General features: G+C 35.6%; 2 protein-coding genes across 6 annotated transcripts; one reads left to right on the top strand and one right to left on the bottom strand.

Moving 5' to 3' along the window:
* Positions 1–845: 845 nt before the first annotated feature.
* LOC125866299 (actin-depolymerizing factor 1-like) lies at positions 846–3,712 on the bottom strand. Its single transcript, XM_049546637.1, has 3 exons — positions 3,534–3,712; positions 1,531–1,796; positions 846–1,444 (listed from the first exon to the last, which is right to left on the bottom strand). The coding sequence occupies exons 1-3, from the start codon at positions 3,534–3,536 to the stop codon at positions 1,294–1,296; spliced, it is 420 nt and encodes a 139-aa protein (XP_049402594.1). The 5' UTR covers positions 3,537–3,712; the 3' UTR covers positions 846–1,293.
* A 3,106-nt stretch (positions 3,713–6,818) lies between these two features.
* LOC125864429 (uncharacterized) lies at positions 6,819–20,802 on the top strand. Of its 5 annotated transcripts, none has more exons than XM_049544432.1 (20): positions 6,819–8,083; positions 8,228–9,363; positions 9,446–9,514; positions 9,592–9,790; positions 10,442–10,529; positions 13,690–13,812; positions 13,899–13,967; positions 14,052–14,133; positions 14,279–14,338; positions 14,487–14,539; positions 14,616–14,782; positions 15,085–15,253; positions 16,298–16,355; positions 16,492–16,548; positions 16,634–16,879; positions 17,436–17,497; positions 18,932–18,988; positions 19,111–19,204; positions 19,342–19,482; positions 20,151–20,802. In XM_049544432.1, exons 1-20 carry the CDS (start codon positions 7,339–7,341, stop codon positions 20,241–20,243), a joined length of 3,768 nt encoding a protein of 1,255 aa, XP_049400389.1. In that variant the 5' UTR covers positions 6,819–7,338; the 3' UTR covers positions 20,244–20,802. The 5 variants fall into 5 exon arrangements, with proteins under 5 accessions (XP_049400389.1, XP_049400390.1, XP_049400387.1 ...); XM_049544433.1 differs by having other exon boundaries at positions 6,819–8,119; positions 8,264–9,363; XM_049544430.1 differs by having other exon boundaries at positions 6,819–9,363; positions 13,699–13,812.
* Positions 20,803–20,834: the final 32 nt, after the last annotated feature.

Here is a 20,834-nt window from a genome sequence, read left to right as displayed (position 1 = left end):
TTTCTTCACATATGTAAATTATTGTCAATATACAAGGTCTTTCATCCCCTACCTTTTTTTTTACACTGATTAATCTTTGTAACTAATTGTAATTTGACAAATTGTATTAGCTAGTAATTGTGCTATCAATTTTTATTAATATATCGTGTTATAATTTTAGGAAAATATTATCTAGTTCATTATGAAAAGGATAATTTTGTGTTAAACTAATGATAATGAGCAGCGTCAATTAAGATTCAGCATAATTTCATATTAACAAGTATGTTTGTTTGGTATGATTGTATATTTTTTATTGTTTTAGAACTTATGAGTAATAATCTTTATGTTTTCCAAAAAAAAAATAATTAAAACTTCAATCTAAACTTCACCCAAATTTATTTTTAAAAAACATTTAAAAATTTATCGTCAAACACTAGCTTACTAGCCTCATCTTTCTTCTTTTTCTTCGAACGAGTCATGATTTTATTGTCGTCTTTGAAAGTTTAGATTTGATTAACGAGGACTGGTCTGCCCTTTATTAGAATTTGAGCAAAGTACGAAAATTAATGTATATCTACACTTCAGGTAATTTGTGCGAGCTAGGTATGGATGATATGATCAAATTGTACTCATCTTCGATACACAAGTTGATCCCAAACATGGAGGAGGCAACTTCAGCATAGTTGCTGGTACCTTACCCGAGTGGTATGACTTGACTTGAATATAAATTAGTCGGATTTCCAAAGTAAGCTATTTGCAATATTGATGAATAAAATGTATTGTTTTCCGTCATTACATACTGTCATCAATCTATCAACAATCTAAAGAATAAGCCAATACAAGGGCATCAAAAAGAAATGGTTTCAACAATTTATTGGATAAAAGTATAAGAGTATCCCATTGAACTGCAACTATTTTTATAATATGATCCATAGTTTGAGGAAGCACTCTCTAAATGTGAAATCTTCAATTGTTATTAACATTTCCTCAAACTCCAGAACCAAAATCTTAAGGTAAGATATCAATCAAACTTCAAAAACAATTTCAACGTGTCCGATCCTTCACAACAAATACATATGAGTAGCTCGTAGAATCAAGCAAAAAATTAAACACTCAGATGAATGATTTCTAATAAAATAAAACACATCTTATATTAGACCACCATAAAGCTCGTTCGAGAATCAAAATTTAATGCTTGGTACTGATATCATCTCTAGCCAAATTTTTGTCCCACAAGCTATGAACAGTTTAATTAAGATGATTGCATCAAGATTCTCCCTTTTACAGGTCTATCTGATATCTAATCATCCATACCTAGTTCGCACGGCTTTTAATTACATCAAGTCCCATTTCAGTTGGATCAGTAGCCTGCAACTCAATCTGAATTCCGTCAAGTTCTCTCTTGAATCTGTCCTTTGAACTGGCATAGATCATCTTGCTTCTCACTCTTGATGTGTCAGGGGACCTTAACAAAGAAAAAACCACAAATGAGACAAAATTAGTGTGTGACTCTATCGTATCCATCAAAATGTATAGGAACATTTTGAATACCATGCGATGAAAAAGATCCTGCTTTTTTGGCAATTTTCCTCAGTCACGAAGTCAAAATCGTAGACAGCATATCTGCATTCATCAGCAGGAAGACTTTCAGCAAAGTCCTCGTAGCTTTGAGTTGGCTCACCAACTTTTTCAACCACAACCTGCTTTTGCTTCTCTTCTATCTTGAAAACAATAAATCGGTGAGTCCTTTTTGTTTTCAGCTCAAAGAACGTTACTTTGCAGTCATCATGCACTGCCATCCCAGATGCTGCGTTAGCCTATAGCAAGAAGAATCACATCCCCCAATCATGTTAGAAAATTTCTACTTCTAATTAATCACATGAGCATCTATAGCTCAAAAATTCTAATGCAATTAAAAAAGAGCTGAAGAATATAATAGGAATGGACCTTCAAGATAAATTTCCATTGCATCTAGTTGATCAATCAACACCCGTAAATCAGTAGAATTCAAATTCTACTCTGTTTCTTTTTTCTTTTTCCTTTAACCCATAATTTGGTAATTTTAATCCCAAACCTCATGGTTGGTGGTGGAGACATTTTCATTATGTTATTCGTAACTTATCAGGCCATTGCATTACCATGCAGCAGCAATTTTGTCTGTCTGAACACCATTCAGAATACAGAATAACACCTATCTCACCCGTTCTTTCATTTCGAGATAAACTTTTTTAAATGGATGATAGGGAGAGCGGAGGGGTAAAGGTTTTGGCAACAAATGCAAGCGAAGACATCATAACAAAACTAAGTGGGTTGGAGAACCATGACGTCTCAGGTTCAAATCCGCTGAAGAGAAAAACAGAAGGTGATTTCTTTTCATATGTTCAATCCTTGGGCAGAGTTATCCAAAACATGTGTTGACGGGAGGTGACATGTAATTATGAAATTAGTCGAGATGGACACAAGCTGACTCGAACATCACAGGCCATAGTTATAAGGAGAAAATGCAGGCGAAGATATCATAAAAGAAAAAAATAAGTGATATTCCTAAATATTTTCAGTACACTACATTGCTATTTCACACTGGTAATAGCTGGTTAAACTCTAAAATGAAAAAAATAAAATAAAACATAATCATTTAGAAGTAGGAAGAAATCAATCATCCTATTCATTATAGAGTTGACTAGGGTAACTAGGGTCCACTATACACGGAAAACATTTTCTCAGTTTTTTTGATAACCATGGTATTCGGGCTAGACCTTCCACCTACCTCTGTCCATCAGGCTAAAACATACAGAAAGAAATCACCTAGTTGAACCTGAGATTTCATGATGCTCAACCCACGTGATTGACCACTAAGCTACACCATTGGGTGCTACAGGAACATCTCAAAAGACATAAATCCTATATAGTTTTCTTTTTTTATAAGTCCAAATATCCTAGATTAAAAATAAGAATACATCAGTTTGTAAGAGTATAAGTCCATGTCCATTAAGGGAAATTAAATGATGTGTAACAAAGTCAGTAGATCAATCAAATTATCAAACACCTTATATACCAGCTCACTTTTTCAGCTGAACCCAGATGAAAATAAATCATAAATGTTCAACTAATCAATATATAATCGAATCAATCCTGAATTTCTACAAGATCTCCCACACAGCTGATATCAAAATATTCTACAAAAATCACCACTAAAGGAAGTGGTGCAGCGTATGGGTCTGCTGCTACTCCTTTAACGAGATCTCAATTTCGATCTTACATACGAAAAAAACCTAAGTACGGACTGTTTTCCCCAAATGAGCCCTATGCGGCGCGAATCCAAATTAATCGGACTACAATGCAAATGCAAACACTAAACACCATATAGAAAGAAAAAAAAACTACAATATTCACAATTTAGATGAACAACCAAATAGCTTCTCTCTAATTAGATAAATCACATATCAAAATCCCAAAAAACAAAAACGATCATACAGCACACAACACAACACAAAAGAAAGGTAATTATGCTTATTTGAAAGTAAAAAAAAAAAGAGAAAAAATAGAAGACTCACCATTTTGGTTGTACTGAGAGAGAGTATTAAGTTTGAAGTAGAACGAAAATTCAGAGAGATAAAAGTAATAAGGAATATAAGAAGTTAAAAAGGAGGATTTTGTGGAGCTGAATAACGGGGTTTCAGTGAATTTAGGACGGAGAGGCAGTTGGGGTGGGGACTGGGGAGTGTAAAAGCAATGACTTTGCGCCGCGTAAAAGATTTTTGTTTATATTATAATATAATATGCAAAATACATAAACATGACTCTTAACTCGGCGTCAACATGTAACTATAATTTTTAAATTTGGATATCCATAAGTAGGCACTTACACTTGAACAAATTGAACGCATTCGTCATATATGACACCCTACATGACAATTTTGTGTCCAACATGACGTCCTACATGTATTATGTCATGTAGAACATGTGTATCTACTTGTTCAATTTTATACAAATTTAAGTGTTACTTATGCGCACACTCAAAGTTGGAAGACATAATTGTCCTCTCAAGCCAAGTTAAAAGTTATGCTTATGTATTATGCGTAATATATATGTCGTTTAATTTGGTTTCAAGTAATATATATGCTTCTAACTTTAAGTATGCATGTATAGTCACTTAAATTTATATAAAATTGAATAAATAGACATATTTATTATATCTGGTGCTATATTTGATTTATTAATTTTTAAAATCGTTATACCGATATTAGAATGTTAGTTAGTATTTAAAATTTTTATTTAAATAATAGTAATTTTATTCTATAACATTTATCTACTAGGAGTACATAATATGTCATACACGTGCAATATACGTTTTGCTTAGCTAGTATATATATATATATATATATATATATTAGAAACAATCAAATTTAAACTGAATTTTGTTACTATTCTTTCTTTTCCCGTGAGTAGAACGCTCACCAACAACATTCTATAATCAATTCTGAATTAGATTTTATCACTATTCTTTTTTTCTCGTGAACAAGAAGCACACGAACAACATGTATTGAGTGATTCTATATCAACTTTAAGCTGGACCATATTATTATTTGTTCTTTGAGAAAATTGTGCTTTATATCAAACTATTAATTCAAAATAAATGTTATAATTATAGTTTCATTTAATTTCAATTCGCAACAAACTTCTTAACATCTGCCTTTCTCCCCTCTCTCTGAAATTTCGCTCGTCACTCTCCTCTTTTTCAGTCATCTATCCCTCGTCATTCTCACTTTATACAAAAACAAATATATAATCTGTATTTGTGTGTGTAAAGCAAGAGAGACTGTATATACAAACATATACAAATACATATATTTCCATCCTATACACTTATAATTATTGATCAAAATACAAATCTTACCCTGTCCAGTTCTCTTTTGTCTTTCTCTCTCTCGATTTATACAAACACAAATTATGCAAAATATAATGTATAATTTGTGTTTGTATAAAACGAGAGAGAGATTTGACATACAAATACAAATGTTTTACTTCGATTCAATTGTATATGAACTCAAATTTTATGCAGATATACAAACACAATCATTGATACATATACATAGTAGTTACATATATATAATTATCTAACCGATATACATATATACTTCACCTATCTCCACTCTTTGTCCTCTCTCGCTCGCATCTCTCCTCTCTCTCCCAATCTCGCTCATCAGTCTAGCCTAACACAGAGAACATATACATATACAAACACAATTTTCATAAACACATACGAATTAGCACCCGATTTATACTAATCACCGCAATTTATACAAATTAGATGCTCCATAGCAAAATAATTTGGTTATGAAGCGCAAATAACAAAACTATAGTTATAACGCGCTAATATAATTTTTATCTTTGCTATTCCTAAAATTTATTCTTTTATCGTTCGTAAACCTAACAATGTGTAGTGCATGATTCTACTTTGTATGGTAAAAAGAGAAAAATTGTTAATGAAACGGAAAAGAAAATGAGTAAAAGATTAATAACTATATTCCCAAATTATTGATAAAAATTACTTGTGATCCTTTTCATCCTGGTAGATTAAGCTAGTATTATATTAATTTAAGGGCGAGCTATATAAATTTTATTACTTTAGATTCTAATTACTAAAATTCATAATAGTTTGTAATATTACTTTTTACACTATATTTTAACCGCGAGATACATGTATCATTAAAAGGGAGATACATGTATCCATCAGTTTTAAAAGTCAAAATAACATAAAATTATTTCAAATCACATAGTCAAACTCTGTGTTAAAATCATAACTTTATATCGCGTACACAAAACGCAAGCTTAGATTGCAAAAAACTAGGTTATTTTTTTCCTATAAATTTTAAAAATTATTGTTTTCTCAAATTTTCAACAAGACATCCAAAGAGGAAAAGCTAACGCTTCAAGGTTCCACGTGGCAAAATAACATAGGATTATTTTAAATCACATTTGAATGCTATTTTAAAATCACACCTTCACATCGCGTACACAAAACGCAAGCTTAGATTGTAAAATATGAATTATTTTTTCTATATATTTTAAAAATTATTATTTTCTCGAATTTTAAATTAGATATTTAAAAGGAAAAAAAACTTACTCATTAAGGTTTCACGTGGTAAAATAATATAGGATTATTTCAAATCAAATATTCAAATGCTATGTTGAAATCATACCTTTATATTACTTATATACATAAAACGCAAGCTTGTAAAAATCTGGATTATTTTTTTTCTATAAATTTTAAAAATTATTAATATCTCAAATTTTAAATTAAATATTCAAAGTGGAAAAAGCTGACTCATCAAGGTTTTACGTGGTAAAATAACATAGGATACAAATAATATTTTAAAATCATAACTTCATATAGCGTACACAAAATGCAACCAAATTTTTTTTCTATAAATTTTTAAAATTATTTTCTCAAATTTTAAAAATTAAATATTTAAAAGGAAAAAAACTTACTCATTAAGGTTCCACGTAGCAAAATAACATAAAATTATTTCAACTCACATATTCAAACACTATTTTAAAATCATAACTTCATATTGCAACACAAAACACTAACTTAGATAGTAAAAACCTATCTTAGTATTTTTTTTTCTATTAAAAACTATTTTCTCAAATTTTAAATTAAATACCCAAAGGGGAAAAATGTGAGTCATGAAATTGCTACGTGGCAAAATAACATAGGATTATTTGGTATGGGCCCTACACAAAGATATAAAAATAGTACCACAATAACTTCCCCATGACCCTATCTTTTCCCCTTTCTCGTTCCTTCCAAATCTCATCTCACTTTCCTCCTTTTTTTTCTCTCTCCTCTCTTTCAATACCGCGAAATCTCAAAAAATAAAATAAAATTCAGTTGTTTTTTTTCCATTTGTATTTCCTTCATCCTTCTTTGTTTCTTCATTTGAAATCCCTAATTAAAACCCTACCCATAAATCTTTCCTTTAATTGTTAAAAATCAAAATCAAATTAAGTGCTGAGTTATCAGATCTGTGTTCCAATTTTTGTGGTTTTTTTTCCAATTCTTTGGGTGTTTATCCGTAGATCTCTCAAAAGTTGTTTTTCTGTATATTTCGATATTCAGATTTGGGATTTTCGAGTTTTGAGTTGTGGAGGCAGGGTAAAATTGAAGAAAGTTTTTCTGGAATTGGTTAGTTTTTTTTTTTTTTTTTTTTTTAGGGTGGCTAAGTAATTTTTTTTTTTTTTTGGAGTTGTGGTGAGTTTTTTTTTAAGTTAATTGTTTGTTCATTTTCTGAATAAATTTGTGTTTGTGTATGTTTTTGTGTGGTGGTTTGAGTTTGTGATAAGGTGTATTTTGAGATGGGGGAAGGGGAACGTGGCGTTTGTATCGCGGTAATGAGTGATGGAATGATGGAAATTGAGAAACCGGTTGATGTTGATTCAAAGTGTGATAGACAACGGGTTGTAGATGGAACTGAACAGGACTTATGTGTTGAGAAGCAGAAATGTGAAACTTTAGAATTAGTGGCATTGGGTGATGGAATGATGGAGATTGAGAAACCCGTAAATGTTGATTCAGAGTGTGATAGACAACGGGTTGTAGATGCTACTGAACAGGAGTTATGTGTTGAGAAGCAGAAATGTGAAACTTTAGATGGTGTAGAAGTAGTGGCAATGAGTGATGGAATGATGGAAATTGAGAAACCCGTAAATGTTGATTCAAAATGTGAAAGAGAACAGGTTGTAGAGGCTACTGAACCGGAGCTATGTGTTGAGAAGCAGAAATGTGAAACTTTAGATGGTGTAGAAGTAGCGACAATGAGTGATGTAATGATGGAGATTGAGAAACCCGTAAATGTTGATTCAAAGTGTGATAGACAACAGGTTGCAGATGCTACTAGACAGGAGTTATGTGTTGAGAGGCAGAAATGTGAAACTTTAGATGGTGTAGAAGTAGTTCCAATGAGTGATGGAATGATGGAGATCGAGAAACCCATAGATGTTGTTTCAAAGTGTGACAGACAATGGGTTGTAGATGCTACTGAACAACAGGAGCTATGTGTTGAGATGCAAAAAATTGAAACTTTAGATGCTGTAGAATTAGCTGCAATGAGTGATGGAATGATAGAGATTGAAAAACCTGTGAATGTTGATTCAAAGTGTGACGGACAATGGGTTGTGGATGCTACTGAACCAGAGCAATGTGTAAAGAAGCAGAAATTTGAAACTTTAGATGGTGTAGAATTACCTGCAATGAGTGATGGAATGATGGAGATTGAGAAACCCATGAATGTTGATTCAAAGTGTGACAGACAATGGGTTGTAGATGCTATTGAACCGGAGCTATGTGTTGAGAAGCAGAAATTTGAAACTTCAGATGCTGTACAATTTGTGGCAATGAATGATGGAATGGTGGAAATTGAGAAACCCATAAATGTTGGTTCAAAGAGTGACAGACAAGGGGTTGTAGATGCTACTGAACAGGAGCTATGTGTTGAGAAGCAGAAATTTGAAACTTTAGATGCTGTAGAATTAGATTGTCGTGTGACTAATCACACTACGAATTGCGCATCTGAAACTGTAGATGGCGTAGAAGTAGAATGTTCTGCCACAAACTGTGCACCTGAAACTGTAGATGGTGTAGAAACAGAGTGTTGTGCCACAAATCGCGAACCTGAAACTATAGATGGTGTAGAATTAGAAGGCTGTGCCACAAATCATGAACCTGAAACTTTAAACACAGAGGAATTGGAGTCAGGTGACATGCAGCCAAAGAGGTTGAATAATTGTGATGTCCAGCCGGATGTAAGGATTGACTTGAAGGAAGCTTCGAATGATGATATGTTGTCTGAAGTTTCAAATCCAAATTTGTCTCCAAGAGAGAACACTTCAAGTTTCCAGACTATCAGTAGTCAAGGGGTGGATTTGTTGGGTAATAATCAAGGTGGTTCCGGAGAGATTACATCTTTTTCTTCGGGGAATTCAAGTGCGGAGGAGAGTGTCAGTGAAGAAGAGCATAATCAAATTGATGCATCTAAGGCAGTTGCCAAGTCCTCTGTGGTTCTTGAAATACCGAAGGAATTCAGCACAACTGGTGTCAGGAAGATTATATTCAAGTTTAGCAAAAGGAAGGAGGATTATGGTAATGCATCTGCTGAGGCTGCTATGCCTGTGACTGCCGGGGTTGATGATGGCTTTAGTGAAGCACAGGCATGGAATCCTTTGGAATCTGATGATAGAGATCCCTTTTTATGTCCTCTAAACAGGGAACTAAAAATGTCTAAGAAGGTCACTTCTGATGCTTACCCGACAAATGTCAAGAAGCTTCTGTCGACTGGAATTTTAGAAGGAGCACGGGTGAAGTACATTTCAACTTCTAGGAAGGTAATTTGTGGGTTTCTCTGTTTATACTTGTTATTTAGTGGTTTCTATGTAAACCTGAAGCACTTGTATAAATGACTGTCAGAGGGAGCTACTTGGAATCATTAAAGATTATGGATACTTGTGTGGTTGTTCACTCTGCAATTTCTCCAAAGTGAGTTTCCTGTCTATATTTAAAGTTTGTCTTTGTGCATGTCAATGAACATACTGAACAGATTTATGTCTAAGCAGGTTCTCAGTGCTTACGAATTTGAAATGCACGCTGGGGGCAAGACTAGACACCCGAACAATCATATTTATTTGGAGAATGGAAAACCTATTTACAGGATAATTCAAGAGTTGAAGACTGCACCACTTAGTCAACTAGAAGAAGTTGTAAAAGACGTGGCTGGTTCTTCTATTAATGAGCAATATCTGGAGGCTTGGAAAGGTGGTTTGACGTTGATGTCTCAATTGATTTATGCTACTTTTCTTTCTGAAACAGTCTGATAATTAGCATGACAGTAATAAGTATTTAGGAGAAAATTCTCATGCTTTCCATGCGCTATACTTGTAGTCTCTTGTGCATGGTCATGGAAAAGGGTTGAGGGGATGAAATCACCATATCACTTCTTATTCGTCATAGACCTCTATTCTAGATGATGCTCATTTCAATAAATAATCAAGTGCAAACTCTGTAGAAATAAATAATTTGACCAGCTTAAGCATTTTCACAAGTGAGATAGTTCCTCTTTTCCAGCAACTAGAATCAGTCACACATAGCATGCATGATGCTATTTGTATTTACTGAATAAATTTTCCTTATCTTCTGTATAAATTTAGATTGCTAAAATTTAAAGTAGGAAGGTATCTTTAAGCACTTTTTCCAGCAAACTTGACAAAAGATGGCGAGTACAGAGCAATGTAGCTTAGAAATTTAAGAAGGGTTTGGAAGTTTGTTGTGGGAACATAAGGGCAAATTTGTGTTTCGGTCTTGAGGAGAGTCCAAGGTAGTTATTCCAGGGGTGAACATAGAATAACTTCTGTTTTGTTAAATTTGTCAGTTGCGTGATGATTTGTGATATCCTCTTCTGTTTCGCAGCAAAACTCTTCCTGCAGCACCATGAGGTGGCTAGTGCTTACCAATATTCTCATGGAAAAGTTTCAGGGATGTATCAGTATAAGCCAAGGTACATTTTTAAAGTGTTTTAATATTTTGATTCTGGTCTTTGCTCCTTCACCCTAACGTACTTTCTTATCAGTTTTCTTGGGTGTGCTATTTTATCTTATTCTGGCTTCTGGGTTGGTGTAGAACAAAGAAAAGGAAACCAAATTCTAGAGTCCTCTTCATTAGTATCCAATTTGTGCTCCATTGACCACTATGTTTTTGTTTCTTGAATAGCTGTAATGTGATTAGGAACATGAAATGCCTTGCAGTTTCATACTTCTCCTTTTGACTTACCACTTCATTTAACTTAGCTGTGTCCACAACCCCTGTCTCGTTTCTCCTTTCTTATCATGTGAATGATGTGAAATCGACAATTGTTATCTTCAAGGAAGTGAGTTGTTGATTTCTGACCAGGCATTTCAGCAACTGACCGTTACGTTTTGTCTGTAGCTGGATATTTGATTGAATGTGCAATTGAGGGTTCCTTATATTGTGATTCTAGGATGATCATGTCTTTGTCTTACCTGTATCACAGTTTTTATTAGAACTTAGCTTAAAGGGTGATGGGGCTGCACCAAGGATCAGTCCTTAGCCCTTTTCTATTTGCTTTGGTGATGGATGAGTTGACGCGGTCTATTCAGGAGAAGGCCCCATGGTGTATGTTATTTGCGGATGACATAGTACTGATTGATGAGACGCGGGACAGAGTTAATGCGAGGTTGGAGGTGTGGAGACAAACGCTGGAGTCCAAAGGGTTCAGGTTGAGTAGGACCAAAACAAAATATTTGGGGTGCAAATTCAGTGATGCGTTGGATGAGGCAGATGTGGAAGTGAGACTTGCCACACAGATCATTCCTAAGAAAGAAAGTTTTAAGTATCTTGGGTCTGTAATCCAAGGAAGTGGAGACATCGACGATGATGTCACACATCGTATTGGGGTTGCTTGGATGAAATGGAGGCTTGCCTCTGGAGTCTTGTGCGATAAGAAAATTCCACCTAGACTTAAAGGTAAGTTCTACAGAGTGGTAGTTAGATCGGCCTTGTTGTATGGAGCGGAGTGTTGGCCAGTCAAGAACTCACATGTTCAAAAAATGCATGTTGCGGAGATGAGGATGTTGAGATGGATGTGTGGGCACACTAGGAGCGATAAGATTAGGAATGAGGTTATCCGGGAGAAGGTGGGAGTGGCCTCTGTGGTGGACAAGCTGAGGGAAGCGAGACTGAGATGGTTTGGACATGTGAAGAGACGGTGCGCAGACGCCCCAGTGAGGAGGTGTGAGGGGCTGGTTGTAGAGGGTACGCGGAGGGGTAGAGGTAGGCCTAAGAAGTATTGGGGAGAGGTGATTAGACAGGACTTGGCTCAGCTTCACATTACCGAGGACATGACTCTAGATAGGAAGGAGTGAAGGTCGCGTATTAAGGTTGAAGGTTAGTAGGGTTAGCGTGTTGTCTTTCCTTGCGAGGGTATGGGTTGTTAGCGTTTGTAGTAGTCCTAGCCTTGCACTTGCAGTTCTTGTCTGTGATACCTATAGCCTTATGTTGTTTACTGCGTTTCACTTCTCACATTATTTTATTGATGTTATTGTCTCCTTTGTTGATTATATACTATCTTTCTTATTGGATGTTATGTTGTATACACTGTTTTCCTCTCCTTTTACTTGGATTTGATGTACTTGAGCTGAGGGTCTTTCGGAAACAGCCTCTCTACCTCCACGAGGTAGTGGCAAGGTCTGCGTACACTCTACCCTCCCCAGACCCCACCTAGTGGGATGTCACTGGGTATGTTGTTGTTGTTAAAGGGTGATTTACCTAGAGTGTAAGTGCTCTATGCTGTTACTTGAAATAAGTTACATATAGTCAAAATACTTTGGACTGATTATTTATTAGCTAGCTTATAGTATGTTGAATGTTTGAGTTCACCTTCATTGACTATACTTGCTGAATAGGTTTTGGAACACCACAGAAAAATATTACCACAAATACTTAAGGAGTTAAAAATGGTAGAATGTTGGAAACTTGTATATGTCAAATTCTGTTCTTTCAAAACTCCATAGCATAGCTAGTCCAAACAGATAAAGAAGGGAATTTGCATTTTGCGGTAGGTTGACTGTTAATTGTAGTAGTGTCCTAACTATCTCCGAATACATGAAATAGACTGAAGTCGAGGTGAATGGATGTAGATGATACATATAGTTGATCCAACTATCTGAGATTGAAGCATAGTTGATTGATTGATGTTGCCAACATATTGTTGACCTTGAAATAAATATGATGTAAGAACAAAAACTGTTTTGAGTTATGTCTTATCCTTTTAGTTTTACACCTGCAACACTGGCAGAAAAATGTACGTTCATGAATAGTCTCAAAAAAAGGAAAAAAATGGCTGTTTCGAAGTCCATTGCTGGGAAACCACATCTAGCTTTCCATCAGCTATGCATATTGGTATTGATAAATCCAATTTTGTATGATCCATTTTGCAGATGTGCATCTTGGGCAAAGTAGGCCTCCTTTAGAAGCATTCTAGGCCTCTAGGGTACCAATTTGACTTTGATAATCTCATTTTTACTAGTATTTCATCCTACTGGGTCAATTTGAGTGTTCATCTAAAACATTAACATAATTTAATGCATAATGAATGGATCAGTTGTAAGGTCTGCGCACACTCTACCCTCCCCAAACCCCACTCTTGGGATTACACTAGGTATGTTTTTGTAATGAATGGATCAGTTTGCGTGGTTGGCCAGTTGCCGCTGATTTGGTATTAGCTATGCCTATGTTGTGGTTGCTAGAGTAAATATTGACTTCGGCATCTATTGTGCAATAGCTCATGGCAACTTGATATCCCAGAAACGTGTAAGTTAAATAAATCAAGAGAACTTTCTAGAACAGGCAACGTCAAATCGCATTGTTCTTTCCCTTTGTAATATGATCCATTTTGCAGTTCTTTGGAAGTACCTTTCCTTTTTCCTCATTTACTGCTGGAGATTGGCAGAAGAGTTTAGAAATGCTTAAGTTAGATCCAGGGCATAGACTTGCAAGCTTGGTCCCTTTATGGAGTTTATCCAGTTGTAGTTTGAGTTTTTCGCGTAATAATGATATTGAGTGGTTTTGGGTGTTGGGGTTACTGCAACTTTTTTACTCATTTTATTTGTAACTTTGCACTATACTATGGTGGACTTCAATGATTGCAGTTCGGTGATGGAAGATGGCTTATATCCTGCTTCGTACTCGTATATTGACAACTTTCCTCCAAATTCATGTAGCTTTATGGAGACTGCAGAATCATGGAAGCATGTGGTTAAAAAGTTTGTAATCACATTCGTGCAATTGGTCATTCTTTATGTAAATGCATATTCCTAGATTGTATCTAATGGTGCAGTTATTTTGACAGGCCAAGGTACAATTTTTCCAGCTCAACAGCAGAGCCAAAGAAACCTGCTGAAGGTGGCACAAAAAAAAGGTATCCTTTCTCTTATTTTCCTTGAATAAAAGGATTTTTTGTTTTTGACTTAGCATATGTCATCAATCTTTTTACAATACATAGGGATAATGACTTGCACCGATCACTGTTCATGCCAAATGGACTTCCCGATGGTACTGATTTGTCATATTATTCTAAGGGGAAGGTTAGATTCATTTCTATCTTGTCTCTTAATATTGTCCTTTTATTGTGCATTGTTTTCTCTATTTTTTTAATTATTTGTTCGAGGCTATTCAGCAGCAGTTGCCATAATTATTATATATGTGTGAGCAATTAAAATCTTTCTGCAGAAAGTTCTGGGGGGCTACAAGCAGGGGAATGGCATAGTCTGCAGCTGCTGTGATACTGAGGTAAATTAACCTACACGTACACACATTTGGAATAAAATAAATCCAAATGTGTATATATATTATATGTGTATATTTATTTATATACAATATATATATATAAACTTCAGAAGTGCTGCTTACTACTTCACTTGTTATCCTTTCTAAACAGATAAGTCCTTCCCAGTTTGAGGCTCATGCTGGATGTGCAGCTAAACGTCAACCGTAAGTAGTTCTCAAAAACTTATTTGCATCATATAAGCAAAACATGAATGATCTGAATTATTTTGTGGATGACCAGCTACCGTCACATCTACACATCCAACGGACTTACCCTACATGATATAGCATTAATGCTGGCAAATGGTCAAAGTATTGCCACCAATAACAGCGACGATATGTGTACAATATGTGGCGATGCAGGAGATCTGATTTGCTGTGAAGGGTGTCCCCGGGCTTTTCATGCAGGTGCTGTCTTTTTCCCTAATGTTTGACATAGTTCTCTATTGTGATTAGTCTTTTTTGTATCTCTAAAATGTGCTGGTTGGCAAACTGATAGATTGATACATGGTTAGCTCTTTATATTATATTAGAAATCACATTTTAGTGCTCTTTTCTCTTGTTTGATTGTAAATGAAGCCATGTCAAAAGCAATTTTGTAAGCCAGACTGCCTGTTTTTTGGTTGTTGAGTGGAGTTCTTTCTATTTCCCTGCCTAATAACCTCACTTGTGCTTACAGTTTTGTTCATGTAAAACCTGTATGCTTGCAGCTTGTATAGGTCTACAGTGTACCCCGACTAGTGGTTGGCTCTGTTCATATTGTAGAGACAAATTTGTCCCTGGTAGGAAAACTGCTGGAGATGCTGGACCAATTATGATACGGTTGACAAGAGTGGTTAAAGCTCCAGAATCTGAAAGTGGTGGGTGCGTTGTTTGCAGGTATGTTGCAGTTATGGTCCTTCAGAGAGAATTTAAAATTTCTAGTTTCCATTTATCTAACTTTTGTGATTTAAGAACATTCTTGTGATGGATAAATTAATTTAGCACTTTAACCTTGTTTGATATCTTCCGAGAGATATGTAATGTATGCCTTCAGACGTCGTAGTACATATTTTCATCCAGCACTAGTCCATTGTGATAAAGCTGGTTAAACCGCAATGCATAGCCTCATCTTTTCTTGTTCTTCTACAGCAAGAACCCATTGTATTCTTCTCAAGATGTGGTTTCACCTGAGTATGTGTTTCCTAGGTTTCGTTGCATTGTGTTTAGGTATTCCTAGCACTTCAAGAATGAAATTAATTAAAAAATTAATCATCATTATATTTTATACATCCAGTATCAAGTGGCCATGTGTGGCAATGCTGTTTTTGAATAGTATACATCAATGTTGTCAAAAGGCTCATTTAAGGTGCGGTTAAGCCCTGAAGCTCTGGGACGGCGCTTCGTGTTGCTTAAGCTGCGCTTTAGTGTAGGCAAGGCACTAAGGCGTGTGCCTCATTGCCCTTGAGTTCTATCTTGAATAGAGCAGTACTAATTAACAACAATACAATTGGAAAATAAATATATTAATAGTTAAGGAGAACATTATGATTTTTTTGTAACTGGTAGCATAATTGTTAAAGAAAACATTATGAATGAGTGTTATATCCTTCATTGCGCGTTTTTTCTTTCTTTCTAAAGCTTACACTCTGATCGTGCTTTGCCCTTAAAGCTCCATTAGACCTGGTACACTTTTAGAGTTGTCACCTGTGTCAACATTGGTATACATCAGATTTATTATTTTAAGTAACTTGAAATAGTTGGGATAGTGTCGAAGAATTTATCCGGTCCTACAATGCAGTTCATGCTGGCCATTATGTTATTTTATCTGTTGACTTGGTTGTCACATATTGTATGGTTTGCTAGTGCAAATTAACATCAGATGGATGCCTACAAGTGGAGATAATAAACCCTTGAACTCATTTTTCCACCATATATTTCTAGGACCCCGGACTTCAGCGTTGCCAAATTTGATGATCGGACAGTTATGCTCTGTGACCAGGTATGCTTTGACCAACAGTTTACTTGCCATATTCCAATGTTCTGCAACTGTCTTTAACCTTGCTCCCTCCTATTCCTTTTCCTATGGTGCCATATCCACAGCTTCCAATTTAATTTTTTTTTTGGTGCATATGCAGTGTGAGAAGGAATACCATGTTGGGTGTCTGCGGGAAAGTGGGAGGTGTGATCTGAAAGTGAGTCTAGTTTCTTTCTTATGTTGGATAACTGTGATTATGTTGTCCATCAGTACTAATAAATACTTCTTAAAATTGGTGATAGGAACTTCCGAAGGATAAATGGTTTTGTTGCAATGACTGCAATAAAATTTATGTGGTACTTCAGAATTGTGTTTTGAAGGGAGCTGAGGTCATTCCAACTCCTGCAGCATCTGCCGTAACTAAGAAGCAAGTCCAGAAATGTTTAATGGATACAGCTACAGATGACATTCAGTGGCGTATCTTAAGTGGGAAGAGTCGCTTCCCGGAGCATCTACCTCTTCTATCCAGTGCAGCAGTAATCTTTAGGGTGAGCTTTTTATTGTTAGTATTAAGCACCAGTTGGAATTTTTTTTGACATCTCGGATCATAAAGAGAACACTTACCGAAAATCTGAATCAATGGAGATTGTACATTACTGCTTCAATTGGACATAGATGTTTTAACACGTGGTAAAGCTAATTAATGCTGCATGGTGGTGAAAAAACTTGCTGATAACTGAACCTTACTGTAGATTTCAATCCTCAAGTATAATCTTGTGCATCACCAAGATTCTTGAACTCAATAAATCTCGACAGAATGCCAGGTTGACCAGCAACACCATTGTTAGAAACAGATAAATCCTTTTAACTACCACATAATGGAATAATTGAGTCTACTTATTAAAAAAATTGATTAATTGAGTCTTAATGGAGTAGGACCAGTTGAAGTATACAAGGTGTAACAAGAAGAATTTCCATATGCACTTTGTCCCCACTTATTCATTAATTGAGTATCTGAAAATTTATCCTTGAATTATGCGTCAAACTTCTCCTTATTCAAGTTGCTTACTTAATTATAATTGTCATCTCTGTCTTTCTGTGCAGGAGTGCTTTGATCCTATTGTTGCCAAATCTGGACGAGATCTTATACCTGTTATGGTTTATGGGTGAGTATTCCTTTGCTTACAAGTGTAACCCTAGTGTTACCACAAGTTTCCTTAGAGACTCAGCCATTTTTGTTTTCTTGTCCATGAACTGTATTAGAAAATCTGACAGGCAATTTTTCTCGTGTTTGATCTTTTAGTAGTCTCCATTTAGGACAACTAGTTCCAGGGTATGCGCTTTGCATGTGTCCCTTATATCCATGAATACATAATTTAATATGTGTGTATGTTTGAATTATGAAATAAAAATTAAAGAAAAAGTACCACGTAATAAAATGTTGAATGTTGATCTTAATTTGCTAGCCTATCAAAAGAAAGAATCATGCATCATGTTAGTCCTGGAATGTCTTATTGTAAGTTCTTGCATTGCCTTCACTTACCAAAGTTATCCAATTGTCTTCTTTCTTTTACTATAATTAGCATATATATTTGATATAAATAAGTCAAATGGTAAGGTTGTCCTAATACATCTCTTAATCTTCTCTAAAATTAGATTATTTGCACATGACATGCAATTGTTAAATTTTAATTATTTTTTTTGAGAGAGAGGTAATAGCTTGTATAGAAATCCAAAAGATCAGCATCAAAGTTGCTGATGGAACTGTACAAGCTCGCTCCGAAGAAAAAACAAAAGAAGAGATCAGCCAGTAGCTGAAGGTCTAAAGAATTAACAGTTTCCTATCAGATCTACTAGGTCTGCTACATCACTAAAAATATCCTGTTTACACCAAAAATAGAATACACTTGAGGCAAATAAAAATGTCTAGAGTTCCTTTCTTTCCATATAGACCGCCATATACAAGCTGGAATAATTTGCCACCAGTTTTCTGTACCACTTCATCTGCCAACTTCTTTCCAGCTACTAAGGAGTGCAAAAGTGGTTTTGAGAACAACCCAAGAAACTCCTAGAATACAAAAGAACATGTGCCACAGATGTGTAGTTATCTTGCAGTGGATGAAGAGGTGCTCATTGCTTTCCAGTTTTTTACCACACAGTAGACATGTTGAGCAAATGTGGAAACTTCTTCTCTGTGATCTTTCTTGAGCTAAGCAGGCTCTTCTAACCACTAGCCAGGTGAAAACTGGCACCTTGGGTGGAATTTTGATTTTCCAGATGAGTTTCTGAGGCCAAATCCTTGTCAGGCCAGTTTTGTAGTTGAGGTTACTATTAGTAGATCTCACAGAAGTTGCCCTTTCCATTGAGTTTCCACCAAGGCTTGTCAGGGAGGTCTGGGGGTGTGGATATGGGATTCTAAAAGGTTAAGCAAGCTTGCTAATCTTTCCATTTCCCAATCGTTTAGAGCTCTTCTGTTTGTGGCTTGGATATTTTGGCCTGCTTGTGTTATTTTGCCGTTTGCTTCCAAAATTCGAGTACTTGCTCTATTTGAATTGCACACACTTTGACTTCTCTAATTTCTGTATTCCTGTCTAATGTAGGAGAAACATCTCAGGTCAAGAATTTGGGGGAATGTATTGCATCGTTTTGATTGTGAAGTAAGCCACTGATTTTAAGTTATTTTTCAGTGCCTTCTCAAGATTTTGTATTTATAGTTGGTCTGAAGTTACATACTAATCTGCTTTCCTGAGTCATTAATCATGTGACTAAATGGATACAGGTCAGTAGTTGTATCAGCTGCTCTTCTCAGGATTTTTGGGCAAGAGGTTGCTGAACTCCCTATGGTGGCTACAAGTAGAGAAAACCAAGGCAAAGTAAGCTCTGCTCGACTAGACTCCTTTGCTGTGCTTATTTGTGGTTTTGCTTACTGGTTCTGAAGCTTTACTCCTAGGGGAAGTAAGCTATTCTTGTGGAACACAAGCTGATGATCCTTATGTTTGTTCCTTTGAAGGGTTATTTCCGGGCGTTATTTGGATCTATTGAAATTCTATTATCTTCAATGCATGTTAAAAACCTGGTTCTGCCAGCTGCTGAAGAGGCTAAATCCATCTGGACAAATAAACTGGGTTTCAGAAAGATGACTGATGAGCGCGTGAGTGGATCTTTAATATTAGTATTGACAGATCATTTGTTTTTACCTTGTTTATCTGATTCTCCCTTTGCATCATGGATGATAGTGTTAAAATGTTAAATAATAGATCCAATTTTCTTAAAATGATGGAGATTAGATTTTAAGCTGTATAATGTTTGAGGCTACTGGATACTAGATTTAAAGTCAAGTTATGAACGTAAGTCCATTTCTAATTGCTGATTCAAGAGTTGGAGCAAGTGCAAGCTGTAGGATGTTTAGGTTGCCATAAGGCAATTTGCGGAATATTTGGTCTGGAAATACTAGCAGACATAAGCTTAAAAAGTCTTTGCATTCCCTCTATTCAAGCTGACTTCCTTTTGTGAGTGGGTTCTTTTGAACTGAATTTATGCCTTACTGATCAAAGCATGGTCACAAGACAGATTGCTAGTGGAGGGCAGTAGTAAGAGGAGTTTCATATCCTATAAAACTAATTGCTCCCTTTGTGTGTCACAGTGTCATGGATGAGGAATCAAAGTTGGGTTTGGTTAATATTTGTCAGGAGTTTTCTTGTGCATATGGCTAAACAATGTTTGGTGTGCTTCCCCAGTTTCTACTACCCAATCTATTTTGCCATTTAGATAAATAATCTTACTAAGTTCTATGCTGATATTTTAGAACTGTTTTAACAGTATCTGGAGTATTCAAGAGACTTCACGTTGACGGAATTCAATGGGACATCAATGTTGGAGAAGGAAGTGCAGCAGACATCTTATGAATTGTAATTCATCTATGTGAAGAATGTGCGCAAGGAGCTACATTGCTACATATTTGCACACACCTCATATTTAAGGAGGAGGGAGACGTCTATTATACTCGATGATCTGAAATGGAGCTGGAAATAGAGAAAGTGGTGCTTTCATTGCAGAACAATCTTTTCTTCGGTACCTTAGAACATGCAAAATGTACCTCTAGCTGGTGAATTAGTTTCAAGGTGATTGAATAGTTCATGAGGCAAGGTGTTCCTGGAGGTACACCATGTTGATGACGGACCTTATGGGGATCATCCTTAGATGCAAGGACAAGTGTTTTTTATTCATTATTTACCGCTATATTTTCATAAAGTAGTCTGTCGGGTTTATAGATTAGTTTTCAGATGATGTATAAAAGAGCAGCTGAGGAACTGCTCTTCTGAAGTCCTTGAGGCATGCTGACCTTTTATCATGCGTGCGTGGGGGCAAACGTTTTTACCCCTTCTTTTCGCAGTGCTAGTTTCCTATTGTACATTTGCATACAGAGAAAATTTTGCCAGAAAGTAATGTAGGATACATATCTTATACAGGGCCATAAGCTTTTTCTTGATGTGATGAATTATT

Source organism: Solanum stenotomum, chromosome 5, assembly GCF_019186545.1.
Source record: "Solanum stenotomum isolate F172 chromosome 5, ASM1918654v1, whole genome shotgun sequence".
In the NCBI taxonomy this organism is placed as follows: Eukaryota; Viridiplantae; Streptophyta; class Magnoliopsida; order Solanales; family Solanaceae; genus Solanum; species Solanum stenotomum.
This window is presented reverse-complemented; position numbering and strand designations above follow the sequence as displayed.